Genomic DNA, 22,703 nt, shown 5'->3' with positions numbered 1-22,703 from the left:
GTATCTATGCATTTTGAGGCAATTCTATTGAACTATCTGGTAAAGTAAAGTTCTTACTTACCCAGACATTCAGGCAAATCTGCTGAACCATCATCTAAATTAGTGGCGTTCCATGTTATATTCCCTGTACTAATATCTACTACACACTCCAAAGGCTGTGGAGGCTCAGGTAAATATCCAGGTTTCTTGCATTTAAAGTATACCATTTCACCGACTTCATAACTGGTAACAACTTGCATGGCACCACCAGGTGTGCCGGGATCTTTACATCTTCCACCTTAAAAAAGATAAAAAGAGACATGCAGATGCCAACTTTTGAAAATCCCTATGGGGGTTTTAGTGTGCAACCAGATATTTAAGGGTTACAATTTTTGGCAGCATTTCTGAGTGCACTGTTTTTTACTATAGTGTCATGTCTCTTCTTTTGGTATACTGATGATAACCTAGTAAGCCTTTTTTTTTCTTTTATTTGCATGATTCTTGTCCTTATTTCATAATGTAGAAAAGATAGTACAAGTTGCTAAAATACCAGCAAAATCTTTTCTTGTGTAGTAATAATTGATTGTTGACTTTTAAATAATAAATATGGACAAAGATTGACATTAAGGATGTTTGCTACTCTTCTTTTGAACATTATGTCAGATATTCGGAATCCTTTAGTTTTATCTATGTAAAGCAAGGCTTCCAATACGGTCGTATTTTCCAGACATGACCGATAAATTATAAATATGACTTGTTGTGCCAAACCTGAAACAGACATTTAACATGGGTTTGCCATTTTAACATATTGAATTCAGAAAAAAATGAAGTTTTTGCGATCTTTTTGACCTGACCTTTTGCCTTAAACAGCCACATTTCCGTTCATAAAAGTGACTTGGTGAATAAGTACTATCAAAACAAACCCTACTTTAATACCCTCTCATTGCAATCAAGGTTAATTAGTTGTCAGACAGTTGAAATTTACCTGTTCAGGTGACAGGTAAACTAATATGTACCGGACATTGATCGGTCTATTTGAAGTTATTTTCATAAATTTCAGCGGTTTGCATCTAATCAATTTAATCAAAAAGATTTAAATTATCAAAAATATTTATATAAATATGTGATTTGATGAAAATTTTCATAGGGTAGTTGTAAAGGTTTTAAGCGAAAAATCGTCAGGACCACGTTGTTTGAACAAAGTACACACGTGCGCATGTGCGCAGTTGTGAGATTTAATGATGCATCCGAATTCTTTAAAAATGCTAAAATTATCTGATACCTTATCTAACGTTCATTTCAAGTATTTTCTTGAAGATATAACATTGGAAAGAGCTACATAAACTCAATTGTGCTTTGTAAACGTACACGGATTTTTCGTATCTGACTCTGGGATGTGCTTTACCATTGTCAAGTCAACATCCGGTATAAGAAAATGTACCTTCAAAAACAAAAGTAAAGATTTTGACAACGTAATTTTGCACAAATAAAGATTCTAAGACAGATATTAGTACGCATATGTTGCACACTTCGAATGATGCTTTGTCAATTTAACAGTTTACGTCAGTACATCGAATTTGTATCAAAAGTCAAGTTTAATATTGTTTCTATGTCAATCATTCATTGTTTAAATGATGCCCAACTGATAAGCATGACTGCCTTTTGTTAAGTAGTCTTAAGGGATCAAAATCGGGATAAGACTAAAAATGTCCAGCTGGCACAAATATTTTTTGGAAGCCCTAATGTAAAGCCAATAAAATTTTTCCTGCTAACATACATACAGTTTAAAAAGCCATTTTTTGAAAATCTTATAAAATCCTTGTTATTTTTTCATAGGTTCTGAAAGAAAAAAGATGTTAATGTTTAATGTATGAAAAAAATCTAGAGAAAATCATTTCCCTCAAAATTTTCAATTGATTACATCTCAAAAACAAGGACACAGACCTTTCATTTGTTCTGATTTTTAAGTTCCTTTATTCATATACTATCAATTTATTACAATCTTTTAAAAAGAATGTTATTTTATTTTATTCATTCAGGCCATTGTTCTCTATTTCATATCCCTATCATGAATTTGTCAACCAGCCCTTTAATTAAACCATGCTTTTCTTCTTAGGTGGAATAAAAACCTTCATGCAAGTGATTATTTGTCCAAAGTGATCAGGATTTTTGCAGTTCCGAAATACATAGAGAAATACAACTCAAAAGTTCATTACAAATGGAACTATTTTATATAAATAGATTATTAAGACACAATACGTTTTGGAATGCTGTACATAAGTTATGCAGGGGCCCTGACGTGTTAAGATTATTATCCAATCAGCAAGGGGGTTTCCCAGTCACTTCTGCATGTGCTTCTCGTTTACTAATTGTTTTGCGAGATCATACTAATTAACCAATGAGATTGCTCTTTAATTTTGAATTAACCAATCAGCACTTAATTAGCAGGGCTTTTGTTTTAAACACGCAATCTTAATTATTCTTAAAGCAGCGCTTGCTTGTAGCAGTCATTTTATATTTTTCGGGAAAATAATTTCTTAACATGCCGTTTTTTACCAGGATCGTATATATTTATTATAACATAATATGGATTAGTATTTTCGAAGTGAAAATGAACCCAGAGATATATGAACGTGCAGACAAACGAACTAGAACCTTATTGAATATTCCCGATTGGTATTTGTTAACAGAAAGTGACATTCGTACTTTTGCAAGATATTTCCAACAGTCTGAAGGAAGTTGACGATTTGTTTATTGGAGTATTAGGCTGGACTGTGCAGCTTCATGCAATGGCTGTTTCTTCTGTGGTTACATCACAAAGATGTGCGTTTGTGCTACCAATGCGTCAGTGAGACGCGATTAACTTTTTGCAATCAACTGTATTTTTAATTAATAACATTCAACAGCACATTAAAAATTTCCGACAACGAAGACGTTACGTTCATGACTACAGCTGAAAGACAGTCGTCTGATAAAAGTGAGGGCGTGGGCCAATGTCATGAAGCTGACTGAAGCTACAGCCGATGCTATTTTGGAGCTTGGTTTTAACAGCATGGAAGCGTTATCTTTAATCGAAGCTGACGATTTAAAAGAGATTAATATTCCAATTTGACAAAAGAAGCTCTTGTTAAAGGCAGTGAAAAATACTTTTCCACACGAAATTAATGGCGAGTTCGCGGAGACGGTCTACATCAAGAGCATGCACACAACGTGGTGACGTAGAATTTCAAGATGGCGAATTTGGTAATGCTTCCAGAGGAAACAAAGATGGCGGATCCAGTGGAACAAACAAAGATGGCGGCTTCTGGGGACCGAACAAAGATGGCGGCTCCCATGGAACTAACAAAGATGCCGGCTCACCCGAGGATTACTACATACAGGCGGTGCTAAAGCAGTTAGCTAAGCAAAAGCAACAAGAACTTTCACCTGTTGCAGTGAACCCAAGTGACAATTCAATGAACAATTTAGGTATAAACTCTAGCATATCTTGGCAGGATCCTCAAATTTATTTGAAATCATCAAATATAGACTGTAAAATTAATTTTTATGATATTTCGGATTTTGTTTCATATGATATAGTGGGGACCAGTATGCCTGAGGAACGCCTAATTTCGGATTCATCAGGGGGGCAACTTGTGTTTAAATCAGGACCTTTAAGACCGAAACTTGAATCCCTGTCTCAGTGGTCTAGGGCAAATTTGTCCATCATGTACAAATTGCTAAGCACAGGTGAACTGACACAGACACAGGTGCTCTATTATTTGTCATATACCATGAGATTTTACCACTTGGTGTCATCTTGTGAATTTGTGTCAGTGCTGTTTTTTGATAGGGAATACCGTAGACTCCAAAAACAACACAATTTTAGGTGGGGCACTGACATTCCTCATTTGCAGTCTGTGTACCTTCGGCCAAAAGCCATGTACACTAAACCTCAGGCATCTGGTCCAGCAAAGTTTGCAAGTAAACAGCAGGACAATGTAAAGTATACCTCACACTCTGCAGAAGGTATAGAAATCTGCAGAAAGTATAACAGTAGGAAAGGTTGCGCATTACAAAGCTGTCGTTTTGCGCATATTTGTTCCATCCAGGGGTGTGGGACCCATCATCAATCCTTTGCCCATCCAAAAAACCGGGTATAAAGGTAAAGCCTGTGCGTGACCTAGATTTTAATGTTTGGCAAGAAGAATTAAAAACTGATTTTGATAAGGATTTTCTTTTACATGGTATAAAAAATGGCTTTGACATTGTTCAAAATGATTTGGCTTTAATAAACATATCAGCAAAAAATCACCCTTTAGCTCTTCCCTCAAGTCCGTTATATGAAAAAGCTCATCAACAGATTTTAACTGAAATTGAAAATGGGAATTATGAGTTTACTAAATCTACACCCAAAATTATCAGTCCATTAGGTGTCATTCCAAAACCTGATGGAGGTGTAAGAATAATCCATGATTGTAGCAGACCACACACACACTTGGGTCAGCTGTTAATGATTTTGCTGGGGATATGGAAAAACAAAAGTTTCAATCTGTTGATGATGCAGCAAAATTAGTCACAAAAAATTGTTTCATGGCTAAAGTCAATTTGAAATCTGCTTACAGATCTATTGGCATCAGTCGGTGTAGTCAACAGGTAACAGGTTTACAATGGACTTTCCCTGACAGTCAAACCCATACCTCTATTGATAAAAAATTGCCCTTTGGCTCAAAATTAGCACCTGGTATTTTTCACAGAATTTCACAGGCTATTCGCCGCATAATGTCATGCAGAGGCTTTACCATTATTGCATATTTAGATGATTTCTTCATCTGCGAACGCACTAAACAGCGTTGTGCACATGGCCTAAGAGTCTTGATTGACTTGCTGCACAAGTTTGGCTTTGCAATAAGTTGGTCCAAGGTCTTTGACCCTTGCCAGAAATTAGTATTTTTAGGTGTGGAGATAGACTCCACAACATTGGAATTAAGATTACCTTTGACAAAACTAGAGCAGGTAAGGGCAGAATTAGCAGATTTTAAGCAGCGCAAGCATGTTTTAAAGAAACAATTGCAGTCCCTTGCGGGAAAACTAAATTGGGCTTCTTCAGTGGTTCACGGCGGAAGAGTTTTTCTTCGGAGAATCATTGATGGCATTATGAAGCTTAAGCATAACTGGCACAAAATGCGCTTATGCGGTGATATCTTGCATGATATCCATTGGTGGTACAATTTTATGTCCACTTTTAATGGGAAATCCCTCTTACTAAACACTAATCCTGTCACCTCAGTATATACTGATGCTTGCAAAACAGGTGCAGGGGGTATTTTTGGTACAGATTGGTTTTATGTTAATTGGAAAGAGGATTTCCCATTTGCGCAATCTTTGCATATAAATGAGCAAGAGGCATTTGCTGTGGCTTTGGCGGCCAAGCGATGGACTAAGTGTTGGAAAAATAGGCGTGTACATATTTTTTGTGATAATTCATCAACTGTAAGTTGTATCAATAAGTGTACGTCTAAGAACAAACTTGATGACTTTTTTGTGCGAGTTGTTAGGCTTTCTGCTTCTTATAATTTTTATCTTGTGGCTATTCACCTGCCAGGCAAGGAGAATGATATGGCTGATTCTATTTCACGGTTGCATGATTTAAAGTTATGTAAATTTTTTATGAAGGAATGCTTACCAGCCCCGTTGTTTGTGCATCACCTTGTTTCTCACATGTCCTGTCACTCCCTCCATTTTCTTTTATTTAGGCTTACAGGCACACAGAGAAGTTGCTAACTTGGACAAATTAGTGGACACCTTCAGGAGTTACACTTATGCTGAATCCACAAAAAAGACTTATCAGACTTATTTGAACTCTTACAGAAAATTTTGTGCACTAGTTTATATTTCTTTAGTACCTTTAAGTAAAGAAAATCTAGCCAGATACATTGCATTTTTGTCACAAAAATTGTGCTTTAATTCTATCAGTAATTATATATCAATAATTAAACTTTTACATTTGGAGGCAGGCCAACCACCACCAATAGATTCTCATTATATTCATACCGTTTTGCAGGGGGCTGAACGTGTATTAGGTACAATGGTTCAAAGAAAACTCCCTATCACACCTCAGCTTTTAAAAAAGATTTTAACTACCCTGGATCTTCAGAATCAAAATCATATTAGTTTTTGGGCAGCATGCTTGGTTGCCTTTTTCTCCTTTTTCAGAAAGTCAAATTTATTTGTCCCCACTTTGGCTGAATTTGATGCTGGTAAGCACCTCAGCAGACAAGACATTGTTTTTCAGACTAGTGGCACATTGCTTCGCATACGAAAGTCAAAGACCATACAATTTGCAAACAGGTTGTTGGAAATTCCACTTCCCAGAATCCTTAATTCCCCTCTTTTTCCTTCACAGGCACTGCTATTACATGTTAAAATGATACCAGCTGTCAGCTGTCCATCTCCTGCCTTCTTGCACATATCTAAGGGGACAACAGTTCCTTTAACATATTCCACGTTTCTTCACATGCTTAAGCATTCTTTGGTCATAGCTTTCGCAGGGGTGGGGCTACATTCACTTTGGAATGTGGAGTTTCGTCAGATCTCATCCAGGCTCAGGGGGATTGGAAAAGTGAGGCATACAAAGGTTACTTGGACCCTTCCTTTTCTCATAAACAGCAAGTCATGAATGCCTTTGCATCCGCTCTAAGTCAATAGCGTCCTTCTGATGCATGAACCTAATTTACTACCTTTCCACAGGTTTGGGATTATTTTGGACTACCACAGTTTTTCAACTTGATTTTGCTTTCTTTGTAAATATGTTTATTGCTTATTGATATGCAAAGAAAATATTAAACTGTGATTCTTCTCCCAAACCTGTGTTTGTTCAGTTTGTACTTAATACAATAACCAGTTAGCATATGTCTTGGTCCTGTTACTTAACTCTGATTAGTGTAAACCAAGTGCCTTTGTCTGCAGCATTTGGTTCGGGCACCAAAGGGATAGCAACCTGGTTATTGGTACCACTGGCCTTATTAATCAACATCAAATAAGGGAGGATCTGGGTGGGACAAGTTTTGTGGATTAATTTGAAATATTTGCACTTAACAATACCCCCCATTGATAAGGAGATCAAAATGTGGCCACAGAAGATACCGAATTTGATTGGCTAATTATCACTGATTAGGAATGTCTCCTTTGGGAAAAGTTAAAAATGGGGAATAATCAAATTTTTTTGGTACATTTTGTGAAAATTGGGATTTTGGCTCATTTTACAATACATATATTGGGATTCAGTTTGATTGAGGCATAAAAATCAGGATATTTCTGCCAAAATCAGGATAATTGGCAGGTCTGTCATGGTGACATCTCCCTTGAGGGGCAGAGATTTTTATGAAAAAAGAAAGGCAAAAGGTACCAAAGGTACATCCAAACTCGTACCGTAATCCAGCTTGTATAGTTCGCACTGGTACAGAGTCCGCCCCCCCCCCCTTCTCCCCACAAAATTTCAGGTAATTTTTGTTACTGTTAGAAAAGGTCTAATGAAACTCCAGTAATTTTAAATCATGTGTGGTCGTTTGCAGTATTTTCTTGGAAAAACCTTTTTTCCATCACCAAACAGAAGCTGAAACTGCTTGTAAATGGTTCTAAAACACTTCACGCTGTTTAAAATAAGTCTAAATCACACAAAAAACTATTTAGAAACTTGTGTATGTTTCAACCGGAAGTTTGAAAAGCACGTGTAAAAGATGAAAAAACCCGGTGAGAGTCGAAATCTGTACATAATAGATATCACTATAATACGACTTTGAAAGTAAAACAGTTCCCTCCTAATGTAAAACAGTGTTTAATATATCTATCACATTAATGTTTGAAGGGTCTTAAGCTAATACAAAACATATTTGTCAATAGGAAACACCAAAACAGAACGAATAATAACCGATTACATTTTGTAGTTGACACATCATAAGCTGGTTTACGGTTGTCTTTTTTTACTTTTTTTGTACGATTTCATTCAAGCAGATACCAGTTTATATTTAGCAATGCATTGAAAAGAAACAAGAATTTTGTAATGAAGCATTTAATTTTTAAATTTATCAGTATTAATTTGATATTGAATAAAAATAACTTATTAATATGGATTGGGTAAAATTGTTGGTTTGAAAAATGATAAGAGCGCCCTCTACAATGTCAATAACAAACATGGCGGAATGTAAACAAACCACATAGCAAAATTGAAATTTTCTCTCTTATTTCTTGCTTATTGTACTCTATAGTCCGCACCCCTACTGTCAGGGTCAATTTTGGAGAATAAAACCGTGGACTATACATGCCTTTTAACGGTAAGTTGAAAATAAACTGACAACGCCATGGCTAAAAAAGAAAAAGACCAACAGACAAACAACAGTACACAAAACACAACATAGAAAACTAAAGACAGAGCAACACAAACCCCACCAAAAACTTGGGGTGATCTCAGGTGCTCCGGAAGGGTAAGCAGATCCTGCTCCACACGTGATAAAGTCAGTATCATAAACAAAAGGTTCTTTTTTTTTTCTTCTAGAAATTAGAAAAAAAGTCAAAAATGACAAAAAAATAAACAAACAAACGAGTTTACCGAGTCAAATGACAGCAAATCACAACTGATCTCACAAGTTACATTAAATTAATTGTCATAATAAGGTATACATGGTGTTCTCTTACAAGGAATATTAAATAAGCAATTATCTGATTAAATAATCTTATTACTGCATTCAAACAATCTAAAACAAAGCAGAACATTGGAAAAAACATATATTGGCAATTATATTAATAATTATGGTTTATAGATGTTATGTCCCCATTGGTGCCCCTCAAAGAATTTCATCTGCGTGGTCATTCCAGCCTCTCTTTCGTTTCAATGTACAGACTTCTCATATTTCAATGCTTTCATTGTTTGCTGCAAGTGCAGAGTATAGTGCTTATTGATTATTTAGTTTACAAGAATTTTATTATCTGCCACCATCCCCACCACAAACCTTTGTTGTCAGTGACTCTGGGGACAAATGAACCTGTATGTTCAGCTTTTAGTATTGGAAAATATCTATTCAACTGTGTATATGTAACAGTGGTTTGATTCCACCAGTGATTTTTATCCACCAACAAAAATTCACTAGTTTTTTCAATCCGGGTCCAGTGTAAAACATCCACCAGTCATTATAAAGGCTCTAAAAATGGTTTTTTGAAGGGGAAATATAAATAAAATGTGGCTTAATAGTTTTTAGTGTATTTGAAACTTGCATAGCTGGTTTATATAACAAGAGGCTCTCAAGAGCCTGAATCGCTCACCTGAAATTTTTTGCTTAAATCTTTCATCAATGATTATTTTTCTTTTCAATATATATTAATGAGTAGCTTAAAAATGCCATTTAAACGTTCTTTGTATCTGTCATATTTTCTTCAAAAACAAAAAAAATGCATTTTATCCCTATGTTCCATTTAAGCCATAGTGGCTATGTTTCTTAACGTACAAGGAAATAAAATACAAAATTTATAATAGATACTCTGAAACTCATTCAGCCCAAGTTTGGCTGAAATTGATTCCGCAGTTTCAAAGGAGAAGATTTTTTAAAGTAAGCAAACTACATGAACTAGATGAACAAATTGTGAAAAATTGTCTTTAAAGGGCAATAACTCCATAAGAACACAATTCAACAATTTCGGTCATATTAACTTATTTGTAGATCTTACTTTGCTGAACATTTTTGCTGTTCACAGTTTATCATTATCATTAATAATATTCAAGATAATAACCAAAAACTGCAAAATTCCTTAAAATTACCAATTTAGTGGCAACAACCCAACAATGGACTGTTAGATTCGTCTGAAAATTTTATGGCTGATAGAACTTGGCCTAATGAACATTTTTAACTCTCATCAGATTTGCTCCAATTGCTTAAGTGTTTGAGATATATTAGCCAAAAACTGCATTTTACCCCTATGTTCTAATTTTAGCCATGGCGGTCATGTTTTTTGACGAAACAGAAAATAAAACACAATCTTTATTCTAGATACCCTAAGGATCATTCAGCTTAAGTTTGGTGGGAATTGGTTCAGTAGTTTCAGAGGAGAAGATTTTTTAAAGTTAGAAAACAGGAATCTGATGTTCAGTAGTTGTCGTTTGTTGATGTGGTTCATAAGTGTTTCTCCTTTCTCGTTTTTTATATAGATTAGACCATTGGTTTTCCTGTTTGAATGGTTTTACACTAGTAATATTTGGGGCTCTTTACAGCTTACTGTTCGGTGTGAGCCAAGGCTCCTTGTTGAAGACCGTACTTTGACCTATAATGGTTTACTTTTATAAATTTTGACTTGGATGGAGAGTTGTCTCATTGGCACTCATACCACATCTTCTTATATCTATGATAAACAAATTGTGTAAAATTGTCCTCAAAAGGCAATACTCCTCAAGAGGTCAATTGACAATTTTGGTCATACAAAACTTATTTGTAGATCTTACTTTGCTGAACATATTTGCTGTTTACAGTTTATCTTTATCATTAATACTATTCAAGATAATAACCAAAAACTGCAAAATTTACCTAAAATCACCAATATAGTGGCAGCAACCCAACAATGGGTTATTACATTCATCTGAAAATTTCATGGCTGATAGAACTATACCTTATAAACACATTTTTCCCCATTGTCAGATTTGCTCTAACTGCTTTGGTTTTTGAGATATAAGCCAAAAACTGCATTTTACCCCTATGTTCTATTTTTAGCCGTGATGGCCTTTTTTTTTTTTGACGAAACAGAAAATAAAACACTGTATTCTAGATACCCTAAGGATCATTCAGCTTAGGTTTGGTTGGAATTGGTTCAGTACTTTCAGAGGAGAAGATGTTTGAAATAGTTTACACCAGACGGATGACGACGGACGCGAAGTGATGGCTAAAGCTCACCGTTCCTTCGGGATGGTGAGCTAAAAAGTGGAAAGTTTTCATCCAAGGAATGTTCACACTAGTGTTTTTGAACCAGGAATGATTAAACTAGTGATTTTGTACCAGAATGATTGCACTAGTTATTCTATACCGGGATTAATTACACTAGTGCTTTAGATCCATACATAATTTAATTTTAACCCATTTATTTATGTAAACAATAAACCGGTCTAATATAAACAAAACAACAATATCAAGATCGATGCTTTCACACTATTTACATCCAATATTCTCTAGTGAAAAACAGTTACCCAGAATAAATACACGGCGGAATGAAAGTACGCTTACATATACATGCATGTCACCTGCATTTGTATTTGTAAATATTCATTATTTTTCATGAGCAATTTATTGTCGTAAGTATGTAAAACTTGGGTCTTTCATTATAGAAATACATAAAAAAAATTAGAAAATTGTGAAAATAAATCACTGCTGAGTTGGCTAGAAAGATAAAAAAATAAAGTATCCACGTAAATAAGTTGGCATTTACAGTACCATGATATCACTTTGATGTTCTTTAATATCATACCTGTACAAGTCAAATTTCCTATATTCCATCTTCCATTTTCCTGACAAGTAACAGTATATGTTCCATCCAATGACAGCCCTGATCTATCAAAACCAGTTTTACAGTCAAAAGTGAAAGTAGATGCAAGATTAGTGTTAGTCAGTCCAGAGTCCGTTCTTCCTGGAACATTTTCGGGCTCTCCACAGTCTATTTCTAAAGACAATAAAAAACATGTGTTAAAACTTAATAAAGACATACATTTAATACTTGAACTAGATTAACTAAAACAGATGATGGAAAATTCTTCACATTTTTTTACTCTGTTTTCTTGGTTACAGAAAATATGTAGAAATGTATTACACAAAACAAGATTTAGAAGGATGTGTCTGAAGCTGTTGTTTTCAATTATAACTGCATTTCAAATGCTCAACTTATAACACTTCAAACCAGTAAAAGTCTGAAATGGCCTATATCTGTACTTGACTGTACTGATTTTTACTCGACCAGTCTGAATTGGTCTGAAATTTACTCGACATTACTCGACCCCAGTCTTAACCATAATCGACTGTACTGATTTGTACTTGACCCTTATCTTTGCCATTGAAAATAGTCTGAACTATTACTCGACCAGTCTGAAACAGTCTTAACCCATCCTCGACCTATTTTTTTCAGTCTAAACCATACTCGACCAAAGGTCTGAACAATACTCGACCAGTCTGAACCATACTTGACCAAATAACCTCTACTTTTTCTAAATTTTAACTGTTAAAATAAATTTCTTTTTAACTGACATGACAACAGCCACAATAAAATAAAGATATATTATAAAAACAGATTTTTACATTCTTACATGATTCTCAGATTTATCGAATAGAGATAGTTATATAATTAAATCAAATTATCTTATATAATAATTTAATTATATTAATTTTAAAGTTTTAGAGTTTTGTTAAAAAAAGATTTTCTTTTACCTAAAAACCACACCTATACTGAGGGTAATTAAACCTTATTAAGGTGCTTCTTGTTTGGCATGTGTTTTTTTTTTAAATTAATTTTCCTAAATTCCTAAATAAAAACTACATGGGTCTCTAAAAACACCGCAAAGGACCTCCTTTGTGCACAAAGGAGCACAAAGGACCACAAAGGAGTTTCTTAAGAGCACAAAGGACCTGAAATTCATTTCAAAACATAAAAATATTATAATTCATGAAGAAAAATGTAAAAAAAACCCAAACAATTTCAATAAAAATTGCGATTTTAATAATGTACGATTTGTAGTTTTCATCGGTATCGTTTTGGAACCGACTTTATATCCGGGTTAAGTGATTTGAAAATGTAACATAACTGATAAAAACGTCAATTATTATTCTTGGTATCTTATTGTTGTAATTTTTCAAGGGTAAAGCATTACCAAAACTTCGAAAATTATATAGGATAGCAATGTGTTGTTGGTTTTTTTTGTCTCATATATCATCACTTCGTTTTCTTTATACGTATGATAATATTTTTAAGTGAAGTAAGAATACTTGCATTATAACAAAAAAGTCAAAACTTTATATTTTCAATTATGATTTATTAAAATTAAATAAACATGATAGAAAAATACATATGATTTAACAATAACATTTAAAATTTTGGTTTTGTCCTCACTGCAGCTGTCTTTGGCCGGTGACGTTGACCAGGCTTCTTGGCGAGACGTTTAACTTTTGGTATTGCAAAACCATTTGTCACTGGCAAGCTTTCGGTAAAGCACTGCTTTTTCAATTTGGGAAAGACTGTGCCATTTGGAATGTTGTATTCTGTGTTTTTTGAAATTTCCGAAAAGTTCATAATTGCCGTTTCCAACTATACTGCGTCTTAAATCTGTGTGGTGAAGTTGTATCACATTGTATATTTTGTCTAAACGTTCTGGTAATTGATGTGGTTTCCAGTTCAGTGCTACCTTAAACCGGTGGTTCATGGACTCACAGTTATTGTTTGTCCAGAGTCTGTTAGAGTCATATTTGCGATAGGGTTGATTAACATAATTGAACAAGCGGTTTTTAAGTCTTATCTCATAATAATTGGCAAAACACGGAAAGCTGTTACAAAGTTCATTGGACTTGGTGTCGAAATCTATGGTGTTATCAGCTGTTGCTATGCCATTGTTGTTAAAAATGTCGGACATAATCTGCGATCTTTGATTAGATGTTAGAGGCAGCTTGTTTTTTGTGTAATCTGTTACATTGTCTTTTATGTGCTTTGTGCAGTAATCTGTTTTTGTTGTAATGTTTTTTTGTATGGACTTGTTGAAGATCTTTCGGTGCGTTATCAGGGTCTTTAAGAACCATGTCCTGATATATTTCGATGCAGGATTTCTTATTATTGAGTCCCTCGGTTATACGATTCATTACTGAAGGGTCTGTACGTATAAACTCATGTGAGACGTGTTTGGCATTACCATGTGTTGTGTTGGTAGTTGGACATGAACCTGTATACTCGACAACGGCTATATGTTGGCGATTCTGAAATGTTGATGGTAGTTTGTTAAATGCACTGACTCGTTTCTTGAAAGTTTTGTCCCTTTTAAGAGAGATGTAGTAACGGTTAAGTGTTAAAACGGAGTCTGGATCTGGTTGAGGATTGTAAGGCACGTATGTTTTTTTGCCTTTCACTTGTTTCTCGAAGCAGAATAGTCCCTCTTTAATAAAAGTCCTCATTATACATAACTTATTAATTGTGTGAAATTGAAATCTTTACAAACAGTGTTAGCTTAATTTTTTCTCTCCGGTTTAATGTCCAGTCTTTATTTATATATTCATGTTTTCTCAATACTTTTCAAAATATAATTATAGGTATACTAACATCTTATCGAAAATGGCCGTAATCTTATACATATCCGTACCGGTTACGGAACACGGTTTCGTAAATCTTCAACTTTATACCGATTTAACTCGAGTATTTTAATAAAAAAAACAATATTTTTTTCGTGAGAAATGCCTTTCCCCCCATTTAATAAACAATTTCAGGTCCTTTGTGCACTTATCATACTCCTTTGTGGTCCTTTGTGCTCCTTTGTGCACAAAGGAGGTCCTTTGCGGTGTTTTTAGAGACAGAAACTACATAGGTTTCATGGTTACATACAAAAAATGTACAATAGTTATATAATTATCTTTTTAATGAGGTAACAACAGCCAACAAAATCACTGAAATTGTTTAACCTTATTATAGAAATATATCTATTATTATAATTTGGGATATATTATATACGATATATATCAAAAAGGGATAAAAATTAAAGAAATTAATAAAATTGTTCTTCTGATTAGTGGTGAAGTATAAAGTAATACTTCCTGTTTGGGGTAAACTCATGAAAAAGATCACACCTGGTCAATGAGTATTAAATTCTAAATAACATTCATTCAAAATTGCAACATCCTGTGAAACTTAAATCGCAAGGCCTTTTGAATTCACTAGATAAGTATTATACACGAGTTTAAGAAAAATAGGGCTTTCTTTTTACCTGTAAAACACACATGTACTGAGGTAATTAAACCTTATTAAAGTGCTTCTTGTATGCCATGTCTTTAATTTTGACAAATTTTTTTAAAAATTTAATTGGAATAAATTTTTACTGTAACTTTGGAACACATTTCCCTTTTTAAAAGTTTATCACAGGATTACTATAGAAGTTCTATTATCATGATTATATTAAATTCTTGGTTTAACAAAACAAAGGTGTCATTTTTTAAATTTATCAAGTTGCTTTATATGCTATTTTATATATATTTTAATAAAAAAAATGATTACTGCATTATTAACTAAACTCAACTGACACCATAAATCTATACGAGGCTTAAGTTAATGGTGAAAATTGTCCAGTAACCATAAAATATATCTGAAACATTCAAAAAATTTTGAATAACATTGAAAATATTAGTCACAATTCAGTTTTGAGATTATTTGATCAGCTTGTTTTATTTTTATTTTAAAGGTGATATATATGTATGTATATAAGTGTTGATGAATATGGTGATGAAGTTATATTATGTTTATTGTGAAATTTTGGTTTCAATGCTATATTGAATACATTTTTAATTTCAAATTGTTGTTCAAATTTCTAGCCAGGGGAAATAGCTGTTGTTCAAAACAGTTCCTAAATTGATGAAATACAATAGATAGATACAAAAAATAGGTCTAGGTTGATTAAGACTTGGTCGAGTATGGTTCAGACTAGGTCGAGTATGGTTCAGACTAGGTCGAGTATGAATCAGACTAGGTCGAGCATGGTTCAGACGCATACTGGTCGAGTAAGGGTCGAGTACAAGTTCAGACTGTTAAGTATGGTTCAGACTACAGTCAAGTATTATCAAGTAAATTTCAGACCAATTCAGACTGGTCGAGTAAAAATCGGTACAGTCGAGTACAGATATAGGCCATTTCAAACTTTTACTGGTTTGTAGTGTAAGGAAACTAAAGGTAGCCACAAGAACTTAAATTCACTTCACTACAACTTCAAACCAAAGGTGAACTATAGACACAGATCACCTTTATGTAGTTGTCTCGCCTAGATGAAGTTGAAAAGGTGAGTCTTTGGCATACTGTTTCCCAACGTGGTGGTGTCAACAATGTGTAAGTTTGTGATTAGGCCAAAAAAATAATATGTCTGTTTACAGTTACCCGACCGACCCTGCTTTTGAGCGCCAACCCTAAATCATTTAATTCTGTCGTAAAGTGAAAAATTAATTGAACTTGTGTCAAAAGCGAAGTTAGAGTTGTCAATAAAAAAAATCAATTGCCTGATACATCCTAATGTTCACAAATGTGAATATGACAGATGTTTTAAGGAAATTCACGACTCGTGTGATGAAATAAACACTTTGCCGCCATTTTTTCCCCAGTCAATATTTAATAAACAAAGGGAAATAATCCATTCATTAAAAATATGGGTAAACTCGCCCCATGGACAACTCGGACCACGGCAAGACGAACGGAACAACTCATAATCATGTTGCAAAAAATAAAATGAAAAAATAACATGAAATAGAAATACCGACCTACCTGCCCCACTTTTTTTTAATGATGTAACCTTAAACAGATATATTTTTTTTTGGCCTTAGGTTAGTTTATAGAGAAACACTAGTGGTAGGTCAATGATATTAGGTATATCAATGACCTACCACTAGTTCTTCTCCTTGAACTGACCTAATCACAAACTAATACATGTTACCTATTAAAGCAAATGTTACAAAGTCAATAAGCCATAACTGAGGGTCTGGGTCAAATAATCTCTCTTTGAAATGGGATGTGCCAATGCTAATACAGTTACATATTAAATATAAATGACCTACCATTGGTGACTTCCTTTAAACTGAACTAATCACAAACTAATACATTGTTGATGCCGCCTCCACTATGAACAGCACACCCAAGACAATTTTTTTCAACTTCATCGAGGAGAGACATAAAAATCATTCTAACATGCTAAAGCTACAGTATGAATGTATGTATAAGCAGATTTTTTATTTAAAAAAAAAGGTCAGAAATACTGAATGAAAGGAAGGTAGAAAATTGGTCACAAAATGACTTCTGTTTTGTTTTTCTGTGTATCATTTAACAAGTGTTCCTTTGATGCAGGCTTCCAAAATTATTTTTAGCCAGCCGGACATTTTATATATTTTCCCGATTTTAATCCCTTAAGACAAAATAAACAAAAGGCAATTATGGTAATCAGTTGCCGAGTTGGCCATCCCAATGATTGACATTAAAAAAAAAAACGATATTAAACTTTCTTTGATTCAAATTCGAAGTTCTGACGTAAACTGTTAAATTGACAGTGCATCATTCGAAGTGTGCAACATCAGCGTACTTATAGACTCTTTATTTGTGCAAAATAACGTTGTCAAAAACTTTACTTTCGTTTTCAAATCTAATATACCGGATGTTATCTTGACAATGGTAAAACATGGACCAGAGACGGATATGTAAATTCCGTGTACGTTTGCAAAGCATGAATGAGTGTATGTAGCTCTTTCTACGTTATTTCTTCAAGAAAATATTCGAAATAAACGTGAGATAAAGGTATCAATGGCAATTTAAGCATTTTTTGGAGAAATTAGGATGCATAATTAAATTTCACACCTTTGCACATGCGCACACGTGTACTGTTCAAACAGAGACATGTCTCTGGTTCAAACAACGTGGTTATGACGATTTTTCATTTTCACCTTTTAAAATTTTTTCATCAAATCATATTTGTAAACGTATTTCTGATAATTTAAATCCTTTTGACTAAATTAATTAGATGCCGGCAAACCGCTGAAATGTAAGAAAATAACTTTGAATAGATCGATCCGGTTCAAAATAGTTTACCTGTCACCTGAACAGGTAAATTTCAGCTGTTCGACAACTAATTAGCCTTTATTAAAATGAGAAGGTATTAAAGTAGGGGTTGTTTTGATAGTACTTAACCCTTTCGCCGATGAGTTCCGGTTTACCGGGAATCACGCTTCAGACAGCTGACGATGAGTCCCGTTTTACCGGGATCGGAATACCTCTTTTATATTTCCCGCTCAAAACAGTGCAAAAACGAGTTATCTTTCTTTGTTGAATACCCGGATGTAAGTGTTAACATGGCGTTTCCGTTTGTTGAAAACTGTGTCAAAATCAGAGGAAATTTACGGAATTTACGAGAATTTGAAATGAGGGAACATTTTTTTTGAAAGAATATGGAAGAATTGAAGCCAAACTAGTATATTTTTTTGACATAAAATGTCGTTTTATGTACAAAACACTTGGAATGGACATCGTTCAGTGTAAGGAATTTGTACAGCCTCATTAAATTTTTCAAAATTTTGCCGTTTTGGGTTAAAAAATTACGATTTTGGGTCAAAGAGCAGAATTTTGAGAATTCACCTAGATAATGCAGAAAATTTGAATATTTTATGAAGAAAAAATTATCAAAACATGAACAAAACTGTGAACATGGTGTTAGTGAATGAAATAAAGACAAAAATAACTACAGACAAGTTTTTATTGACATTTATTATGAAGATCTCCCACTTGAGTAATAGTAGCCAGGGAAACCATCGTCTCAGAGTAGCTTCTGTCTGGGCAGCTATCGGTGAAAGGGTTAATGATCATGTCACTTATATGATCGGAAATGTGTGGTTGTTAAAGGCAAAAGGTTGGATCAAAAAGATCGCGAATTATGTTAAAATGACCGTCTCTTAAGAAAGCCTTGAAAATTAAAAAGTAGATGACTGTTTCATGCTTTTCCCAGCCGGACTTTATCCGGACATTATACAAATGTCCGGCATATATGACCGTTTTGGAAGCCTTGCTTTGATGTATAACCCATCATCTCTTTTATTCATATAGTAAGAAAGAGAATGTCATGAACTACTGCAGGAGACTTTATTAATTAAAGAACCTTTGTGAGCATGCTCACATACCCCACGCCCCCAAATTGTCAGTGGGCAAACAAAATCTCACTAGATTCCTAAGTTCAAATTCATAACTCCTCTAAAAATCAATTGATAATAATTTTTTGTGGGTATGCACATTTACATATTATGTCCTTGTTATCTACAAAGATTCAGGAAATTTTGTAGTGTGGTTTCAGAGGAGTTGCAATGACAAATTTTTGCAGTAGTATTTTTTAAAGCCAAAATTTTAAGTTCAAGGGGTTATAACTCCTAGAAAATGCAGTGATGATAACTTTTTGTGGATATGCACAATTACATATCATGTCCTCATTATCTACAAAGTTTTATAAAATTCTGTTGTGTGGTTTCAGAGGAGTTGCCACGACAAACTGTTGCAGTAGTATAATTAGGTCAAATTCTAAGTTCAAAGGGGCATGACTCCTAGAATAAAATAGAATCAGAATTTCCTGTGGATATGAACATCTACATATTATGTACTTATTATCTACATAGTTTCAGGAAATTCTGTTGTGTGGTTTCAGAGGAGTTGCAATTACAAGAACAGGACTGGCGGACAGACTGACAGGCAGACAGACAGACGGACAGACGGACAGACGGACGGACGGACGGACTGACTGACTGACAGACGAACTGATGAAGGGACGGGTCAAAAACATTATACCCAACCGAACTTTGTTCCGTGAGGTATAATTACATCTAACATATCTAATTAAAGTTCAACTATATCTTTCCTCCATATCCCATTAAACACAACAAAAAAGGAGAAAGGGACATGTTATACACAAGTTATCCTTGCTGTATTTAATAGTGTGTTTTCAAAGCCAGAAATTTGACATTTGACATTTGACATTCCATTGGCCATATATTGTGTACTTGTAGTACAATGTATCAATTTTTCCTTATTAGATTTCTGGAAATGTCTTTTTTTTTCGTTCACAATTTTCTTTTTGTTTTATTTGTCCACCTTAAGATCTGTTTTTGCTGAGTTTAATATATTAACCTTTATGAATGTTTAAATATCTTTGGTAGTTTATTTGCTTTTACTTCAGAAATATGAGATACTGTCTCCTGAGCTTTTTTCCTTAATTTTACAAAAACAAAATACATCTAACCTGGACATTCTGGTGCATCTCCAAGAAGCTCATATCCACCAGTCATGACATTGTAAGAGCAATACAGTGTCCTGTTAATCTTCTTTGATCCATACTGGCATTCTATATTCACTTCTGTCCTGTACTCAACTGAGGACCCAGCTGGGTAAATATTAGTTGATCGATCAATAGACCCCTGATTTGGAGTAGGACAAGTTGCCACTGTAAATAATAACAGAAAGCAAAGATATGAATATAAATACATAACGTTCCCAAAGGAGACTGCCAAAACTTGTGTGTGCTGTAGTTTAATGCAAATCTCTAAGCAGTTTTAGAATCTCTACACTATGAAAAGAGCTAATAAATTGCTCCATCGAGCGCAGCTGGATACAACCACAGAGGTCCAACCCTGAACAGTTGGGGCAAAAATGGTCACAATATTCGCGCTTGATACAGTTCTAAATTTAGATTATCATTAAATATTTGACACATAATAGGTTTCTGACACAGAATAACTGTAGTCAAAGAACTTAGAATTGGTTATATGATTTGAATTTATATTCAATAGACCCCCCCCCCCCCCTCCCCCCCCAAAAAAAAAATCAAAGTGCTGGATAGCACCTGTGGAAAGTTTGCAACGGTAGATGTGTAATATTTCAAATAGGTTGTAAATGTGTAGATTGGGTGTTTAACTTTTTTTCCAACTTTAAAAAAAAATAAAATGCTCCGCTGGGCGCAGCTTGATACGACCGCAGAGGTCGAACCCTGAACAGTTGGGGCAAGTATGGACACAACATTCAAGTTTGATACAGCTCTGAATTTGGATTGTGATTAAATATTTGACACAGCATAGGTTTCTGACACAGAATGAATGTGGTCTAAGAACTTAATTTTTTTAATTTACCTATTATGGTCCAATATCCAAAATCTAAATACATGGTTAGATTCAGCATATCAAAGAATCCAAAGAATTCAATTTTTGATGAAATCAAACAAAGTTTAATTTTGGACCCTTTTGACCTCAATGTGGACCAATTTGATAATGGGGCCCAAAAATCAAAATACATGGTTAGATTCAGCATATCAAAGAACCCCATATATTCAATTTTTGTTGAAATCAAACAAAGTTTAATTTTGGATCCCAACTTGGACCAACTTGAAAACTGGGCCCATAATCAAAAATCTAAACACATGTTTAGATTCAGCATATCAAAGAACCCCAAGAATTCAATTTTTGTTAAAATCAAACTAAGTTTAATTTTGGACACTTTAATTTGGACCTTAATGTAGACCAATTTAAGAAACGGGACCCAAAATTAAAAATCTAAATACACGGTTAGATTTGGCATATCAAAGAACCCCAATAATTCAATTTTTGATGAAATAAAACAAAAGTTTAATTTTGGACCCTTTTGACCTCAATATGAACCAATTTGATAGCAGGGCCCACAAATAAAAAATCTAAATACATGGTTAGATTCAGCATATCAAAGAACCCCATATATTCAATTTTTGTTGAAATCAAACAAAGTTTAATTTTGGGCCCCAATTTGGACCAACTTGAAAACTGGGCCCAAAATCAAAAATCTAAATACATGTTAAGATTCAGCATATCAAAGAACCCCATATATTCGATTTTTGTTAAAATCAAACTAAGTTTAATTTTGGACCCTTTGGACCTTGATGTAGACCAATTTAAAAAACGGGACCTAAATTAAAAATATAAATACACGGTTAGATTTGGCATATCATAGAACCCCAATAATTCAATTTTTGATGAAATAAAACAAAGTTTAATTTTGGACCCTTTTGACCTCAATATGAACCAATTTGATAGCGGGGCGGGGTCCACAAATAAAAAATCTAAATACATGGTTAGATTAAGCATATCAAAGAACCCCATATATTCAATTTTTGTTGAAATCAAACAAAAAAAAGTTTAATTTTGGACCCCAATTTGGACCAACTTGAAAACTGGGCCCGAAATCAAAAATCTAAATACATGTTTAGATTCAGCATATCAAAGAACCCCATATATTCAAATTTTGTTAAAATCAAACTAAGTTTAATTTTGGACCCTTTGGACCTTAATGTAGACCAATTTGAAAACTGGACCCAAAATTAAAAATCTAAACACACAGTCAGATTTGGCAAAACAAATAAATAAATGTGGTCAAAGATTTTACAAATCTAATGCGCCATACTGTGCAATTAAAGATTACTTCTTGAAATTTTTCAATATTTGAAATTTGAAAAAAAAAAAAAAAATTTGAAGATTAATTTCTTTTTAATTTCTGAAATCTGAAATGAGAAAAAATTGACCCCCAACAATTTCTTTTTATCCCCCCCCCCCCCCCTCCCTTTTTCCCCAAAAAATTCTTTCCCTCAAGATATGGTCATAATCTCAATTCAAATTTCCAATGGAATTTGCAACCATAATTACCCATTTAAATTTACCATAGTGCTAACTTAATCTATTTTATAATAGAATTTAAAATATGGTGTCAAATCTTTCATATGAATTTTTTTGTTAAAAAAAAAAAAAGATGCAACATTTGCAGATATTTTTACTGGTCTTCCTTTATAAATATGTATTTCTTTAATCATAATTTAAAAGCAGTGTAAGGGAAGTAATCAAAACGCTGTATGCGGATTACCTCCCTTACACTGTTTTAAATTGTCTTAATTGTTCATTAACCATTACTTTATACATAATTTAAAAGCATTGTAAGGGAGGTAATTCAAA

General features: G+C 33.9%; 1 protein-coding gene and 1 long non-coding RNA gene across 2 annotated transcripts in view; one reads left to right on the top strand and one right to left on the bottom strand.

The window, feature by feature from the left end:
* LOC127710082 (uncharacterized) overlaps positions 1–22,703 on the bottom strand; it is a 467,780-nt gene that overhangs the window by 323,762 nt on the left and 121,315 nt on the right. Inside the window, exons 20-22 of the mRNA XM_052215826.1 lie at positions 19,979–20,179; positions 11,461–11,652; positions 62–277 (exon numbers count right to left, since the gene is read on the bottom strand). Of these exons, the coding sequence (XP_052071786.1) occupies positions 62–277; positions 11,461–11,652; positions 19,979–20,179 (609 nt within the window). The remainder of the gene's footprint in view (positions 1–61; positions 278–11,460; positions 11,653–19,978; positions 20,180–22,703) is intronic.
* The window catches only part of LOC127710106 (uncharacterized), a 137,278-nt gene that overhangs the window by 78,471 nt on the left and 36,104 nt on the right, over positions 1–22,703 (top strand). The window lies entirely within an intron of this gene.

The sequence above is a fragment of the Mytilus californianus genome, unplaced genomic scaffold, assembly GCF_021869535.1.
Source record: "Mytilus californianus isolate M0D057914Y unplaced genomic scaffold, xbMytCali1.0.p SCAF_7, whole genome shotgun sequence".
NCBI lineage: Eukaryota > Metazoa > Mollusca > Bivalvia > Mytilida > Mytilidae > Mytilus > Mytilus californianus.
This window is presented reverse-complemented; position numbering and strand designations above follow the sequence as displayed.